This window comes from Mustela lutreola, chromosome 7 (genome assembly GCF_030435805.1).
Source record: "Mustela lutreola isolate mMusLut2 chromosome 7, mMusLut2.pri, whole genome shotgun sequence".
Taxonomy (NCBI): Eukaryota; Metazoa; Chordata; class Mammalia; order Carnivora; family Mustelidae; genus Mustela; species Mustela lutreola.
Window position 1 is genome coordinate 49824866 of NC_081296.1, and position 18158 is coordinate 49843023.

The 18158-nt window shown below is 45.1% G+C and overlaps 1 protein-coding gene across 5 annotated transcripts in view; it reads left to right on the forward strand.

Moving 5' to 3' along the window:
- TLN2 (talin 2) overlaps window positions 1-18158 on the forward strand; it is a 424752-nt gene that overhangs the window by 206828 nt on the left and 199766 nt on the right. For all 5 annotated transcript variants that reach the window (XR_009355411.1, XM_059180687.1, XM_059180690.1 and 2 more), the window contains 2 exons: window positions 15705-15876; window positions 17761-17858. Coding sequence is in view for 4 of the 5 variants with exons in the window: in XM_059180687.1 (XP_059036670.1) it covers window positions 15741-15876; window positions 17761-17858 (234 nt within the window). In the remaining variant the exon portion in view is untranslated. The remainder of the gene's footprint in view (window positions 1-15704; window positions 15877-17760; window positions 17859-18158) is intronic.

Here is an 18158-nt window from a genome sequence, read left to right on the forward strand (position 1 = left end):
GGTAAACAGAAGAGAAGAAAGCTCCAAAGGATTTTTCATTGTAATAGGTTTTTTTCTGGAGCATTGAAATATTTAGCCAGCCCTTCCTCATCCAGGATAGTAACCAGGGAAACATGAATGTGTAATTGAATGCTTCCCCAAATCCAAATAGATGAGTTTGGCTTACAGCTTCCTGTGTGTCCCACAGCTTCCCTTCCATCCAGCTTCCCCCCTCTCTCTCTCTCTGCACCTGGTCTCTCCTACTTCCCTTATGCCTCTTTTCTCCTAATCTTGGCTTCAGTCCTGCCTGCCTGAGTCACAGACTCTCACATTCCTGGTGTGTCGGCTGCAGTAATGGATAGAGACCCTTTGGGCAGCCCGAACCCCAGCCCCAGGAAGTACTCACCTGCGTTTCCTGGGGAGGGTGCTTGGAAGCAAAGCTGTACTTTTTTGCTTGGAAGCTCCTTGAGCATGCTTTCTGCATTTCAGAAATCTGGCAGGCAGGCAAAGGGAAAGCTGTGCTCTTTCACTTGGCTTGAGTTCCTGCAGCCTGCCGTAGAGAAAGTACTTCGACCTTCTGATCAGGGGTAGGTCTTCACTGATTAGAAACCAGAAGGTTGACTATTACAAACATATGAAGTATGGGGAATAAATAAAATCTTTGTGAAATGTGGGGCCACAATACTTTAAAATCAAGACCGATTCTGAGAAAGTTGACACCCACTGAAATAATGGAGAAGAGCAAGCACTCTTCTGTTTGGGGCTCTCATGACCATCTTTGGTGTAGGGGACCTAGAGTTAAAAGGTAGTAGTCCTCTGAGGACTTTATGGCAAATCGTGGGACTCCCCATGTGGATTTTTAAGAGGGCTCACTCAATGAATTCTTAGTAAGTCTTATTTAAGCCTTCTATAGCATAAATAATCACCTATCATCTTTTCAAGTTGAGAGTTTTATAGTGAGTGTTTTTCTTAATATTCAGATATGTGTGTGTGCGCGTGTGTGCACGCACGCATAGCATACATGATGGTGATGGTAAAACCTGTCCACTCTAGCATCAGTGGGAGCTTTGGTGATGCAAGAACAGGATGACAGTGAGTGCTACCATTCACCACCTGTAAGACAGGGGCCACAAGAGTCCTCGCCAAGTCCGGGTTAGAAGTTACTTAAGCTTTCTTCTTCTTGCATACAAATTTAAATGTATTCTCGCAGCTTTCAGGACAACCCCAGCTATTTTGGGGACTTCAGTTGTTACAGGCAAAAAATGAACGGAGGGCACGGCAGTGTCATGTGGACAACTTGAACCACCATGTGGGGTGGCACTAAGGTTGGATGGCCCTTGCTTGTGCTGTGGTCTGTTCTTGTTATGACTGAACCTCATGCATTTGGATGTTGCCGGGGAATGTCCAGAAGGATCCAGACTAATTCTGGAGCCTCAGGGATTCCCAGCTATCTAAATTTTTAGAGCCCTGACTTCATTCTGGAATCACTAAGGTTCTAGAAAGACTTTATGATGAGAGTGAAGTTGACCCTTACTCTAGACTCATTCCCCTATATGGCTGCTGGGGTCCCTTCTGTACAAGTAGCAGCATCTGGTCCAGTGGATGATACTCAGTGAGTCCCTATGGGTGAATAAATGGGTGACTGCATTCTTTAAGAAGTAAGCATTTTCTGCACTGTTTCATGAAATGTTTAAGTAATTGGCTTCCTGCCATCCTGAGAAGCAGTCAGGACTGAAACCCTCTTTTTTTTTAATCAGTTCAGTAGAGATTTTAGAACTAGAGGACCCACTGTCTCTCTCTGGTTTAAAGTTTTTCTACAACTAAAACCTGAGTAATAAATTACCCCACTGACCTCCCTGTAGGCAAGGAAGAAGAAAATTACACAAGCAGAACATGGGAGGCTGGTTTTCAGGGAAGAGCCATTACCCTTCCTTCTCTCTCTGCTGGTTTGACGACTGTTAATTATCTCATTCTGTACCTTCTTGGAGTAAAGAAAAACCTTTTAGAATTCTATATTTTGCTTTTATCCACCAGGGTATTGGGCATTAATAATAATGGTACAGCAAATACTGTGGTTTGGCTTTTCTGATAAGATCCTTGCTCTATGGTAGGTGAGTTTTCCATGAACTGAGACATGGTGTGTCTGTGTGTAACACTGGATTCGTGAGGTCACACTGGCTCTATGTCATGGTACTGACATAGGCCATTGAGACAGTGGCTTCCCAATCCAAATTTGTGTTCTGACTCCCAATTCAAAGTGTTTTTTCCATAACATGGTTTACCCAGGTATTAGTCAAGGCAGTGGAAGGGGTATGCTTTAAATTTGCTGAAAGGTAGTGGTAGTATTAAGGAAAGTAGAAAGCTGCTTAAATTAGAAGGAATTGGCCTAATTTTATTTTATTTTTTTTTTAGTAGAGCCCATAATTTCTTTTAGATATTTGTTTCTCTGTAATAAAAAGGAAAGAAATCAAATGGAGGAATTACATCTGCCTGTTTATCAAATAGTTGCTGAAAATCTCACCAATGTTGAGAAGAATAAATAATTGTGGGCCCTCAGGGAGCTTACCATGATATGGAAAGTTGGCTCAGAAACAATTACTCAATGTTCAGATTTTATGGAATACCCATTCATTCGCCAGGCCCTGTACTAGGCCCTGGAGTCACCAAGTCCTGGGTGTTGAGTACCGTCTGCGAGGGAAATAGAGGGTGTGACAAACATGCGAGTCATGAACAAAGGATAGGCTTCCCCAGGGTGGAAGGGTAACTTTTTCTGATGCCATCTGGAACACTACCCTTCTCCCTCATCTACCCAGTCCTGTCCATTGTGTAAAGCTGAACTTTTATCTCACCCTCAGCCCGATGTTATTCTTAACTGATTTGACCCAAAGTTTGTCTTCATCCCATGGATCCTTCTGGTCCTCTTGCCATTGTGTCTACTTTTCTTTCCCTATTCATCTCTGCACCCAATATGGGGCTCAAACTCATGACCCTGAGATCCAGAGTCCCAGGCTCTCCTGACTGAGCCAGCCCTCTACTTTGTTGTTGTTGTCATTGTTGTTGCCTCAGCTTCTTGGTTACCTCTTAAAAGGGTCTTCTCTCTGGATGTGGGTCATACGTGTGCTGTGATGGCAGAAGCCCACCGAATTCAGCACCAGCCTTGTTCCAGCTCATGTATTCCCTGAAGCTCTCAAGACAGTGTCCTGTACATTATCAATGATGGGTAAATAATTACTGATTAACTACTTATCGCCCCCCTCTCTTGCTTTCATTATAGCCATGGGTCTGGATTCTTGCTGTGTCCATGAGATATTTGTGCCCTAGATAAGTAGGTCTACATCTCGGTGTATTTGGTTGAATATGAGAGAAGATTCTATAGAAGGTCATGAAAATGAGTCATTTGAGGAATGAAATATTGAATTGCTTGGCATCAAAAGGCCTGGGGAGCTTCCTGTTTCTTTATACAAGGGAAGGGATGATGTCACAAGGAAGATAATCATTCTGTTTTATCAGAATTAGAATAACTGAAACTGAACTTGTGTGGTAATAGAATTTATTTAATTCCTAAAGAAAAGTGTGTGCTATGACCAAAGCCAGTCAGTCAAATTCAAAAAATAAGTTTTACCGCACCAATAAAATGCTTACAATCTCTTCCATGCTTGCTACAGGAATCCTAAGTACTACACATCTTTTGTCCCACCATCCTACAGTGATAAGCATTGTCTGTGCCTCAGTTAGTTTTGTTTGGTGGTAATGAAGTAAGACCCCGGTAGATGTCCCCAGCTTAAGAGCCCTCCTCAACCCCACCCGACCTAGTACTGTTGTGACTGTGGATAGAAATTATCATACCAATATGCCCGTGCGTTGTGCCTACACCAATATCTGCATCTATGCCTACGTGTGCATTTTAATAAGCACAGCATATATATAATTTCCCTGTAGATAATTACATATATTTGACTATATTGTTAGTTTGTGCCAAAATGGTTACTAATTTCCTGTATTTAAGAGAATTATACTAATTGAAATCTGAGTTGAACTGTAATTAGCTTGGTGTATTAGTTTACTGAGGGCAGCCATAATGAAGAACCACAAACTGGTGGGTTAACCAATGGAAATCTATTGTTTCTGAGTTGTGGATGCTGGAAGTCCCAGATCAGGGTGAGCTTCTGAGGGCTGAGAGCGGGGAGCGTCTATTCCAGGCCCCTCTCTTTGGCTTAGCCGCCATGTTCTACCAGTGTCTCCTCACATTGCCTTCCCTCCGTGTGTGTCTCTGTGTCCACATTTCCCCCTTTTATAAGGACATCAGTCATTTTGGATTAGGGCTCACCCTAATGACCTTGTTTTACCCTGATTATAAATATCCTGTCCAAGCAAGGTCCCATTCTGTGGTTCTGGGGGTTAGGACTTCACCATATGAATATTAGCGGGGGAGGAAACAGTGCAACCAATAACACTATGTTGGGTGTTGTATCTGAGGATGGGTATCCGTTTTACCAGCCATCACTGTTATGATGGAATACTGTTGCACAATTGCTGTAGAAGAGGCACTCACACTTACAAAGTCAGGAAATTCTTCAGTCCTGCCATTTCTTTAAGGATCCTTACCCTTTGTTTCCCACTCTTGATTGGTTTCTGCATTTCTTTTATTTTTCCAGCTTTATCCTAAGTTTTACATGGTTTTGAAATTGTTTTCCAAGAATTATTCCAGGTTGTAGACACGGATTATACATGCAACACTATCTTAAAAACAGTAGTTTAAAATACTGGGCCACACTCAACTGTGCTGTGAAGAGTTTACCATGTAATGTCCTTGCCCACAGGACATGTTTGTTTCTTCCCTGTGCTCTTGATGAAGTAATATTTAGGTGTATCGATCTAAATTTGACTTGGTTCCAGTATTTGGAAATGTAAATCTTGTCCATAACTCACTGATAATATTGGCAAGACTTTGGGTTTGGCTTTAGTAAGTATAGGAAACTGGTACTCTGTCAGAGTACTTCAATTTAGATAGTGTGTGTTTTTTTTTTTTTTTTTTTTTTGTAATTCTGGTCTGATCCACAAGGCAGTTCTAAAAACTTGAGCTGACAGAAAGCAAAGCATTGATAATTACTGTGTATGTCCACTATTTTCTTTAGTAGAGTCTAGTCCAGTCCTTTCTTCTGTCACTTCTATTCTTAGCAACATATTTTAGAATTTATGTTAAACATCTATCTTTCCTCTGCATCTTTTCTGTGAATCTGGCTTATTACCCATGCCAGATGTTTTCCCCCTGGTCATGCCTGTTGTCAATTCTGTCTTTTGATATGGTCCCTTGCAGCCTGAGCCCTTGCTAGCAGGATCATTCTGTGGACTAGATTGAACTATAAAATCTAGATTGATTATTGGCTTTCTTGGTTGTTAATGCATGTTCATTTAGCTAACCCATAAATCAAACTGATAATCTGTAGACTCAGATTTTTTTATTGTCTTAATATCTTCTGGGTTGCTCCTTAAAAATACTGATGATTCCTTTAAAAAAAAAAAAAGTCTAGCTTAAGCAAATATGAAAGAATAAAAATTTTTAAATAGAAAAATCGTATTGCTGTCTTAGTTTATAATAGTGAAAACTCACAAGTGGCTGATACATACAAAAACAAAGCTAGAGCTGAGTAAATTATGATGGCTTACACTGTAATATCATGTATCTATTTTTAAAAAGTTTCTAGAAACTGTACAATCCTGTGGGAAAAGATTATTGTGTAATTGCAATGGGGGAAACATCAGAATACAGAATTACATAGAGCGTGTCATCTCAGCCACATGAAATTAAGCATAAACAGAGGAAGATTGTCAAGATGTTAACATGGCTTATGTTTGGGTGGGGTGGGACCATTCACCGAAGCATGGATAATGACAGATTACGGTTTAAGCCTCCCCTTCTCCTGTGGACGCCTGTTACTTGAGAGACGTTACCTCCTAAGCCTGATGATCCAGGGCAGATAGGACTTCTCTAACTGAACTGTTGAGTGACTTGTCAGAACACAACGCATGACAATTCAGTTACTAACAAAAGCCTGAACAATATATACATTTCACCCATTTTACTGCTTTTCTAACACAAGCACTATGTTCATTTTTCCATGACGTCTTCCCGTTTTAACACACAGTAGGAGGCAGAGCCCCCTCTATCAAATCCCATAACCACAGTGTCCTGGTCACCTTACTTGGGGGATATCTGTCTTCCTTAGCATGGCATGATGTTGAAGAGCTGGTGACCTGATGTACAGAAAGGGTTTAGAATCCACGCAGGCACATAATTGGTTTTACATGTTTGCTGCTGATGATTAAAAAATGGAAAAAGAGATGTTTTCGTTCCTGCGTTGAGAAGGGAAATCCACAGTAAAGATTTATGTACCCTGCAGACAGCTGGACTTGATGACTTCTCTGTCTGAGATGGAGATATACCAGAGGCTAAATTGAGTTTAACTGAGATGTGGCAATTTTCAGATCTAAAATGGAGGGTGATCTTGAAATGTGTGCCCATAGAAAATGGGGACATTCTGGAAAAATCCCATCTAGTGTGTGAATGCTGGATTGGGACTGTGGTTCGACTCTGAGTCTCCAGAAACGTGTATTTCAATCAAGTTCCTTGCTTTGGTTCAGTTCTCCACACAAGTGCCAGATTTCTAGGTCTGAGCTCTAACAGAAATGCCCTTCTGATTTATGGTTCATGGATTAACATAGATAAGCCTCGAGAATATGTTTTTAATATTCCCTTTTCTCCTCAGCGTCCGCCCTTGCCAAAACCACATTCTGTTGCCTCTTTCAGTGATGGATGGTGCTGTGGGTTTGTAGTCTTGAACTCACGGGTCAGAGGTCAGTGCTGAAAACCTCCATAGCGAAAAGGATTTGGAGGGAAGGAGTAGGAGATTTCTCCGTGCCTTCACCGAAAGCAAGCCTGGTGGTATGCCCTGTTGCTGCACAGCCCAAGTGCAGGCTGCTTTGGCAGACAGTTTTTGATCTAGTGGATGCTTTTTTAGCATTAAAAAACCCAAGCATGAGAAAGGGGACCTGAGAAGGAACTCGGAGTTCTTTTCATTCATTCTTCCAGGTTCAGTGTACAACATGCTGAATATTTTTTTCCAGATCCTTGCAGAACAAAGCCCTCTATTTTTCCCAAGTCAAACCCAGTCCATCTGTACCCATCCCCGTGGTGTTTGCCTTAGTGACTGAGCTTCTGTTTATCAGTGTCCGTAGCCTGGAGAACCTGCTTTCCTGGGATTTTACAGACTTGTCACCAGGGGTTAGGAAAAAAAAAAAATACGGGGATGAGTGTATTCCCAGTTATCCCAACAGAGAGTAAATAATGCAGAGTTCTCCTGGTCTTGACCTTCACTTTCATTTTTCTTCTGTTATTCCTTGGACTTGACCTTTTATTTTTCTGTCCCATGTATTTTTGTAAATAGCCTCCAGTCATTTGAATGAGTTAGGGTCTGAGAGTTCGAAGTCAGAATTCTCTTTGGAGCCTTCTTCGTCCTCTAACTTGGGAGAGGGAGCAAATAGCAGGACTGCAAGGTGGGTTCCAGGGGGACTAAGACGTGGGGATGATTTATTTTGTCTCAGCAGCTACAGGGGAACAGTGACATTACCGGAAAGCTGGTGCAGCCTTCTTAGTGATCTGAGGGAAACAAAGGCATATTCCACAGAAATACACTATCCTCCCAGACGATCTGTGAAATGGGGATGCAAAAATTTAAAAAAAAAAAAATCTGTTATACTTTGTACGCTGTTGTGCATACCAGGTGAGTGTGGAAGGGCCCTGGGACTCTCCGGTGCCAGATAAACACTAGACAGAACACCTCCGGTTGTTGCAATGGGGACCTGAGCTGGGGAGGGCTGGCACTGGAGCACGGATTATGGCTGAGGACTCCACAGGCTTAGGAGAGGAGTGGGATCCTGCACGGGGGGTGGTTGGAAGGACTAGTTTAGGAAAGCCAAGCTCGATGTTAGGCTTGTAGGTTGTGTAACGGGGGAAGAACTGGGTGGCTGGTGCATTTCGGACAGAGGTACGCCACAAGGCCTAAAATAATGGAGGTGGTTTTGTAGGAATTGAGGATACATAGTTTTGTTAACATTTTAAGTTCTTACAGCGTGAATGGGAGAAGGCAAATGAGGGTATGGGAGGCCCTGACCCTGGGGCTGTGGGGTTCGGACCTGATTAGTCGCACCTTTCACAATTGTGTGTGTGTTAAAATTCTCTCCCAGCACCATTAGAACACTGCGAGCACGTAGATGTCTGCTCCGCTTCCTTGAGCAGGTCTTTTCCCCAATTCTTCTGCTCCTTATCAGCTCTGCCAGAGGTCTGCATCTGTCTGTAGGAACCCCCAACTCCTTAGAACTTCCTGGTAATCAGGCATCATCTTTAATAAAGGGGAGCTCTCGATTTGTCTGTAAGTTCTGAAATGCAACATTTTTAGATGGTACTAAGCGTGAAGTACTAAGTGCAGCAAGATTTCACTGGGAGGACATCTTTAGGACCAATGATCTCCTTTCTGATGGAATTTCATACGCCCGTGCCAAGAGCTGAGTGGGAATGGGAGAGCAAGTTGGAGGCATCCAACTTCTAGTTGGACTGCGTACGTAGCCGATGATTGTGGCAGCACAGGAAGGTCTGGTTGTGATTTCCTAGCATTAATCTCAAGATGACAGTTTCTTCATCGGAAAATGGAAAACACTGTCAAATCTTTTCCCATCATTGTGTACTCCGTATTGTGGGCACGCTCTTGGGCTTCGTTCTTGGAGGTGGGACTGCTGGCTGGGCCCTCCCTCCATGCATTAAATACAGCCTGAGCCCTTCTCTGTGGCGGGTGCTTTACAGTGAGCATGGCACATGGTCCCCGCCCTCAGGGGACCTCCACGTGTTCCCGACTGATTATGGCCTGGGTTCTTTTTCCAGGTTCTCATTTGCGGCTGGAGAACTTCATCTCCTAAGCCACGAGGTTAAGCTTCCATAGTCCACAGAACAGGTTGTAGATGAGTAGAAGTAGTAGGGTCTGCTGGGTGCTGGGTGTCTGTCCTCCATCCATTCGTCATGCTAGTAGGGTGGATAATTCCTAATGACTAACTTAGAAAAAAAAATCTGTTCATGTCTTTCCCTGCAGTACATCTTAATTCCACAAACGTTGCCTAAGCATCCCCTGTGCGGCGGACATTGTACTAGGACTGAGATGGTACAGTCCTTCCTGTGGGAGGACGGTGAGGGAGGGAGACCCGGCCCAGCAAACGTATCCCTGATGCCGCCTTGTGTGTGTGTGTGTCTCAGTGTAGGTGTCCCGGGGGGCGGGCGAGCACCCTCAGCGGTAGCCCAGTGGGTAAAGGGGCATATGGGGCATTTGCAAGGCAGCTCTGGGTGCCAACCCCTTGGCTGGAATTTTTATTGACGTGCCCCAACTGCTGCTGAGTTCACACCTGTGTGGGTGGTTAATCATTTCCTCTCTGTTCCTTTATCGCCTGACCTTTTAACGGTCATTTCTAGTTGAGGTATGCAGAGTCGAGCAGTGTCCTGGCTTTCCTCCGCGAAGAACTAAAGAGAGATTCTTCTGTGAATGTTCTCCTTGCTCTTCTGGTCTCCCCACTCTGGATGCCCAAGGGGAGCATGACCATCCTGGTCTTTTTCTTTGTGAGGAGGAAATCCCATCAGCCGTGTTTATGTACCATTTGCCCTGAGTTTAGGATTAGCTGCAGTTCTCGCTCCAGGGTTGTGAATGTGAGGGACTGTCTGGGGAGCCTCGCTACTCAGACTCTCCTCCTGGGCTCTCACTAGCTGGCAAGAGGGAGGTGTGAGGGGCCCAGTGGGGGAGGGGCAGGTCCTTCAGGAAGGCTGAAGATGTGGCTCCCTGATGAAGCTGGCTGCAGGTGGGATGAAAATGGGACGTCATTCCTCCCCGAATGAAAGGCAGTTGGCTCCCAGTGAACAGTCGCGTTGACCCACCCTGGTAGATGGTGACACATGGACCCCTGGAAGTATCTGGTGCGCTAAGTATCAGATTTGAGCTGAGCCCCAAGGGCACCTGAGTACAGACAGCCCAGGAAAGCAAGATAGAGGGCAAGACCCTGGTTTTTGCTTTTGAGGCACCTCTGGCGAACTATGATCTTCTCATAGGATGGCTATTTACTCATTGACGGAGCTGTTCCCCCTCCCTCCCTTGCGGAAGAGCAGTTAAGGGGTGGAAAGAAAGGAAGCTCTTTCCTGGCATTTCTAGCGGAGAGCAGAATTGTTCACTGGAGACTGAGGTGAATGATAGGCCTATGTTTTATACAGACTTTTGGTTATAAAATGTTGCTGTTCTCAGGGCTGTATTCTGCCCGCTGAGGGGAGAGCAGGTACAGCCATCATTACTGGGTACAGTGGTCTTCCAGTGAGTCAGAATGGAGCCAGTGGCTGGAGGAAGACAGAGGAGAGGGGTGGTGGCCATCCTTACTTTCTTCAAGATCCGGGGTCCTTCTGAGGCATGGGAGCCTGGCCCTGTTGTCCTGCCGGCTGAGTACGACACCTCTGCTTACAGGGGAATATGCAGGGCCCCATGACCCCTCTCCCAGGTCGCGTCTGGGCAGAGTTAATTGACAAGCCCCAGGGCAGGAGTCTACTTTGATGCCAGCCCTGACCCACACCACGGGGTACTCTTCTGCTCCCTGAGGCTCTTGGACTAAGGGAACTTGACCGATGTCCAGGATAGCCTGAGTGCAGGAGTTCCTTGTTCCACAAACACACTCGGCTTCATGGCTCATCCTTGGATAATTCTGCATCTCCAAAAAGCCATTTGATTGACTTGAACAAGGATGAACACAGGAGCTGAACAGTGAACAGGGTCACTAGAAGGGGAGTGCTGTCTACGCAGGGATCTCGGTCATCTTTGCTCCGTAATGTCTGTGAACATGTCTACGACACAATAGACCTAAAATAAACAGCAGATGGAATTTTGCAGCTCAGACAGTGGCTGAATAGAGTATGCTGCTTCCAGTGTTTCTCCAACCCCTGCAGCTAAGAAGAGTAATAACAAACCCTTACCTGGTACTTTGTGCCTTTGACTTGTGTTCATAGATTTCTGCAGTAACCTTAGGAGGTTACTAGGAAGAGGAAGAAACTGAGGCAGGCTGCAGTTAAACAACCAGCTCAGAGCCATGAACTGGTAAGGCAGGAATGGAGTTGGAGCACCTCAAAGCCCTCACTGGTAAGGGCAGAGATCGGAGGGGAGGCTGCTCATCCTGGCCAATGACGGGCATTTCTTCGGCAAGGAGGAGCCCTTGGCTGAGCTGGGCTTGTTTGTTCCAGGGTGGACTGGCCAGAGCCTGGGCAGCCTGCACTGCTGCCACTATCCTGAGCTGTTTACAGCTCCTTGGGACTGAGAAGTGTTGACTTTAAAAGAAGAATGTCTGGGTTTCACCCCTGGTTCCATTGGCTCAGCTACCACAATGGATGGCATAGGAAGGTTCCACGTTGGCCCCAGGTGACCTTCACACATAAAATCAGGACAGAAATGGTCCGAGTGAGAAGAAATTATGAAAAGGAAAAGAATGTATCTTTTATGAACTTTATACCCTGCCTTTTAGCAAGAAACCCAAACCACAACAAAAAAGGACTTAAGACCTAGCCAGCTAGCGTACATTCCGATTGGGGTGAATGGAAACGAAGGACAGGATCATAAAATAAAGACAGGAGTTAGACTACAAAGCACTTGGCTTTGAACCTTGTGGTAGCCACACCAAAAAAGAAGGAAACCTGTTCCTCTGTTCTAGGCTTCCTGCCTAGAGAGGCAGGAATTAGCCAGAGGGTTGGAGTACAGGGAAGTGGAGGTGAGGCTCCGTTTGTAGGCTGCACCGGTGCCCTGAGAACATCTCCCTGGAGAGGGAACAGAACGTTAGTCTTGATCACGGTGTGATTTTCTCAGGGCTTTAGTGGATGTATAGTGAGACTTCTCATAAGAGCTGAAAACACATACTCATTCTTATTTAACATATGCTCCTGTATGCTTTGGTCTTGTGATCTTTTTGCCATAAGCCAAAACTATTAACCTCAGCATGTGTCGGCTTTGCAAGTAGCTCACTGTGCTGTGCATGGGGCTAGAAACCTGTTCCCTGTGTAACTACAGTTAAGTTACCATGTCTTGGTTTCAGATCTCATTGACCTTTGCCTGCGTGGATCATCTTCTTGCGTGATAAAAATACAGTGTCTTTCACATACATGCAAATGTATAACCTTGTAGTTGATAAGCATCATTACATACCTGATTATGCATGTCTAAAACACTCCCGCAAAGGAAATCATCGGTCTTTTTCCACGCTTCATGTCGGGAACACTGAGAGCCTGGAGTAAGATGGTAACACTGGAGCCTTTTAGTCTTTTGGCCACTGAGCAATCCTCCGAGAGGGACTGATGTCGGTGGTTTGGTGTTTCTGTGTGTTACATCGGCCATGTTGTAACATTTGAAGTGGTAGAAGAGTTGAGAACATGAGTCTCAAAGTGAATCTCCAGTGTCCCTCCTTATGCTGAATGTCTACTTGGAGCTAAGAATAGTTGTCTCCGTTCTGTGGTTTGTCCTGTGAGATGTTACGAGGAGAGGACAGGGGAATCCCGTGGGACGAGTTGGCCAAGCATCCAGTGTCTGCTGGGCAACTCCTTTCATGGGAGCCAGTCGCACCCCTGCTCTCTGAAGAGCAGAAGGAGGAAAAATGGCAGGCCTGGGAAGGGACCTTCCCAGTCCAGTGCCCTTCCCTGGAATGGCCTTGCCTACTGCTCTTCTCCTACAGGCCCAGGATGGAGATCATGCACGCTGAGGTGCCTGCCTCCTGGAAGGGCATTTAGCTGTCTTGGGACTATCTCTTGGGCCATTGTCAGGTGGACACCTTGTCTGTACAGATGCTGTGCAGATATGGAGTTCGTAGCAACTACATGGTACATATTTCTGGATAAAAAGCCTGAAGGGCATGAATGGGAGTCATTGCCTGTTGCTCCACTCCTGCCAAGAGACAGGGAGACAAGCCTGCACTTGCTCCGCCAGCCCCTCCTCTCTTCCTTCTCCTGAACCTGCTACTCTGGCTACCACCTCCCCTGGCCCCCCACCCCAGCTGCTTCTTACCTCAGCTCCCAGAGACCTCCCTGCCAGATTCGGTGGTTTCTCCATCCACATCTTCCTTGGTCTGTGATCAGCACTTAGCACAGGTGCTCTCTCCCTCCTGCTCAATGCACCTTCTTCTGAGCCTGCCCTCTCGGTTCTCCTTCTTCACCTACCACTAGGCCTCCCGGCCAGTCCCTTCCTGTCCTGATTTTAGAACCCTGTTCCAGGACTCCGTCCTCTGGTCTCTCTCTTCCTCACTTCCCTAGATCATCTTTCTAGTCCTAAGGATTGAAATATGAGCTTCTCCCCCCCATTATGTGTCCTGTTTTGTATTTGACCCTGTTTTACTTCTCCACTGAATATACCCCCAAAGAAACTCATTAGAGAGTTTTCACCCCAAACCTGTGCCTCTCGCAGCTTCCCCCACATCAGCTAGTGGCCTCTTCATTTTTCCAGTTGTTTTGGATAGAGATTTTCCTTCACTGCTGTGTATGTTCTGCTTCTCTCCCTCTGCTTCCTAAATCTCTGGGCTTCTCTCTGTGTTTCTTGTTGACCCACAGGCCTAGGTTCTGTCGGGTCTTTCTGTCTGCTCCCTGCTGTTCCATCTGCCCCTTTCTCCTCCCCTGTGTGTCTTCTGTTCCCTTTTGAGCTCCAGTGTTTATGGTCTTGTTGTTAGGTTCTGCGTTCAGCCCCATGTCATGGCTCTGCATTTTCCTTTGATGGACTCTCTCTTGGCTTGGCTCGAGGGACCATGAATTTGCTCTGCAGAAGGCCCAATTATTAGCCTGGGAAGGACAGCCTTCATGAAGGGACACTTAAAATACTTCATTTTCTCAGGGAATGGAAGAGATTAACCATCCCATTCTCTCTGGTGCATTCCATAAATGGCACCCACAATAGAGTTCCAAGGTCTTTACCACTGACCATCAGTCACGCTCCTGAAACCTCACAATTTTCACCAGCCCCAGAGGGGTAGACTGTTCTACAATAGACTATTCCAGATCTGAGTAAGATCTCTACATTACAGTAAATTTGTCAATTGATGTCTAGAGTTTAAGTTTTCCCCCCAGAGTTGGGTAGACCCCTTCATCTGTGGCTTTAAAAGTCCTTGATATTGAAGGTGGAAAATCCCTGGATATTTTGAACCTTCTGCCTTGGCAGCAGTGCGGCCACTGCCCAGGCTGTAGTAATTGATTCAGTTTGCAGAAGAATCCCAGTGAACACAGCTGCTGTTTATTGAGAACTGTATCTGTATCTTGACGTTTTTCAAGAAATCTTTTCACAGGCAGTTCATTCAAAATGTAAGTAGAGGTTGAAATGACTTTATAGTGGTTGCTTGGTGTGGCTATATGGAAACGCTGCCCACGGATTCCAGAACATCTGTTTAAAAATGTCCTCTGTCTCCAGTTGACCCAGTCAGCTGTTGTTAGGAAGCCGGCAACCAATCAAGCATGTGAAGAAGTGACACCCCAGGGGCACCCACAGCCTGGGCCTGGTCAGCCTGTGGCCCTCTCTGCTTCTTGGCTGCCTCATTGCTTCTTAGCATTTGCATTCTTAAGTGGGAAGGGGGCATCAAGGCAGCTGGGGTTCAGCTTCACTACCTGTAGGCTCTCTAAGAGAACAAGGGATAAAAACTTGAAATTCCTGTGGATTGATGTTATCGATGCAATGCTGGGATTCTAATGGCTCCTAATCTGAAACCTGTTGTTGTGTTTGCCAGGAAGCCAGCTGGGCCTGTGTCAGGTGCAGGGAAGAATCCTCTCTCGTGTGCCTGAGCAAGGGGCATTTGATGGAGGCTGGCTTGGGGTTGAGGGTTAAGGTTCTGGCTATGGAAGAGAGCAGGTCATCAAAATAAGCCATAAGCTGCCAACTCAAAGGAAATGGACCAAGTTTTTGGATTTAGGTTTTAAAAAGAAGTCATTTATGAAATAAAACCTAGCCTAAATCTGTATACTTTCTAAAGCTGGGCATTGGGTTCCCACTGATAACCTTTTGGGGTTTGGTTCTTTTTTTTTCCTTCTTCTTCTTTATTTTTTGGGGGGGTTGGTTCTTTTTTAAGTTATATAGGGCTGTTACCACTGTGGCTTCTTAACTTATGGGGAAATTGAAGTAGAGTGGCCAAAGGGACTTACATAGGATCCTGGTGTTGGAGTTCGGCCCAGATGCCAAGTCTTCTGTATGTGGGGAGATGGAATTCTCCCTGAGGAGTTCTTGCCCTGAGGAGCATTTGGAGGGCATTCATGCTTCTTGCTGTCCCTATGAGCTGTGGGGAGAGAGCTGGGGCACTGAGGCTGCCAACAGAAGGATCTTCAGGAGGTAGCTGTGGTGCCCAAGGCTCTCTAACTCTCATGCTGACAATCCCCTGCTGGAAACCCAACATAGGGAGCACCATTGAGAAGGAGTCTTGGTGAACTTTCAGGGATCATTCCTCCTCAGAAGTTCTACTTACCACTCTGTGGTAATATGGAGACTATTTTAAACTTTTCAAAATCTTTTAATTTGTGTTCTTATCCAAAGCATTCTCTTTAATTGCTATTTGATTGTTTCAATTGTTAAAAGCTGATGTACAGTCTAGCAGTTTTTTTGCTAGACCGTTTTGAATATCACCGTTTGTCTCTTTGTGTTTTCCAGACATTCTAAGTGAGAACCTACAAATCCTCTAGGAAAATGGTGGCCCTGTCATTAAAGATTTGTGTCCGCCACTGCAATGTGGTGAAGACCATGCAGTTTGAACCATCCACAGCCGTGTACGATGCATGTCGAGTCATTCGGGAACGGGTACCCGAGGCACAAACTGGGCAAGGTAGGCCATTGCTCCATCACTGGCTTCTTGAAATATGATTGTATGTTCTTTGCTTAGCCCCTAAAGAAACAGACGCTCTGAGTGGTACCCAAGCCCACTAGTGTGTATGTTTCAAATGAAAAGTCTTCCTAGCCTGGATGTAGGTATTTACATCCCAAGTGAGCCTTGTGCCGACAATGGCCTCGGCTGCCACTGAGTCATCATTGTCATACCCATCGTCATGACCTTTCCATACATCAGAATTACCCTCTGCAGTTTACAAGTCACTTTTTGATATGTCATCTCATTTGCCCTATAAAATGCAAATGAAGCCACTCTGACAGTTCCTGCATTTGAATAACCTGAGCCCTCTTTTCCATATACGCAGCCCGAAGAAGGTTGGAACTGCCATCAGGATGCAGGGCAAGCCTTATATTTCAGTTACTTGGAAGGGGCTTCGTAAACTTGATCTCGAGCCCTAAAAGGGGTGGGGAGCATCCATAAATCTATGTTGTGTTTCCTGTTGGTTTAAGCCATTGACCACTATTGATCTACCTGTTCATAGAACTTTTATTTTCCATTGCCCTTTCTCTTCTCTCTACATTTCCTTCCTTTCTTTAGTGTTTGATCGGCACTTGGGAAATTGGGGTTTCTCCCAAATGAAGAAGGCTTTGCTGTGAAAATGGGCTGCAACTTAACTTAACAATGGGAAGCATGAGGATCAAATATTCAAAGATAATTAGAGATAGACATTGATCTTCTCAAAAAGATGTCCCAAAACTGCAAAGCTTTTGGTCTAAAAGTATTATTGATATTATTTAAAACACTGTTATTTCTTCATTACCCAAAAACAAAAGTAAAGTTATCCTACATCCCCAACCTTACTCCAAATTCGGGTTGTCCAATCATTTCTGGCATTTTCTTCTACTGTTTTTCTCTCAGATTAAAAAAAAAAAAAAAAAAAAAAATTTCTGGGTTGGACTGCTATTTAACTCTGGTGAAGATTAAAACCTTTCTAGATTTTGAAGTTCTTTTTCTAAAAAACAACAGGAGCTCAGACCCTCACCTGGGTCTCTGGAGTTACCTTGTCTTGTTCAGCATGACAGAAGTCTTTATTGTAGTTATCTATTTATAATCTTTAAAGATGTATTTAAGTAATCTCTGCATCCAACATGGGGCTCGAACTCATGACCCCGAGATCAAGAGTTGCATCTCCACTGACTGAGCCAGCTGGGTGCCCAAGATAGAAATCTTTAGACAGGAACAGGAAATGATACTGCTTTCTTCCTGCCACCATGCCTTGTCCTTCCTAATCAGATTAAGGGATTTCTGTGGAGAACACAGAGTTTTATTTTCCAACTATATTCATAATTTATGGGGTGGGGGACAGAGGCTTCATCTCTCTGGGCCCCCCTGCTTACCTTTTGTAATGCTGTTTTGGGATGATGGAGGGGTTATTCTAAGTGTAAAGACTCCATTGACCCCTCTTGGCCCAAGTGGCCTTGGGCTTACGTGGTCACTTCCTTAGTTTCTCTGTGGTCCCTTTTGTCCTTCTTCACGGCTTCTCTGCCAGATTTTTATATAGTAAGTGATAGGGAAAAAAGCCCATTTCAGAAATTAGAAATTTGGACTGTTCTGTTCTCAGTGTTTCTCTAAAGTGTAGACACAGTTACTGCCCACTGGTTTTAAGAATCGAGAACCTTTCCTGTGGGTGTTGATGTTACAGCTCTGGCCTCGTTCCTCCTCTTCTGCTTTAGCCCCGTGGCTTGTTGGTGTTGTCAAAACGAAACCTGTCTGGTGCAGGCGAACGCTCCCATCCTGCCAAGTCGGCAGACTCAGGTTTGGAAGTCAGTGATGGCTTCAGCGGCTCTTTGTCTTTTACCCTCTCTTCTCTTTATCTCCCAGCTTCTGATTATGGGCTGTTTCTCTCGGATGAAGACCCCAGGAAAGGAATTTGGCTGGAAGCAGGCCGAACACTGGATTACTACATGTTGCGAAATGGGGTATGTTGTAGATGTCGTTTTTGTTGTTTTGTTCCTGTTTTTGTTTTGTCGCTTTGTCTGTGGGCCTTCTCTAGAAGCCAACATACTCTTTCGCCTCAGAGAAAAAGGGAGACCCAACTGTCTGTTTTGCTCCAAGGGGAACTTATTCCTAGTTTTGTCGTAGTTGACTTTGTAAGGGCTGCCCAGGTAGTAATAGGAAATACCGGCGCTCCAAATTCTTGAAACTCCACAGAGTAATTAAAGGGGCTTGGGGTTAGCGTGCTTGACTTTTTACACATGCCATGGTTGTGCTTGGTAGCT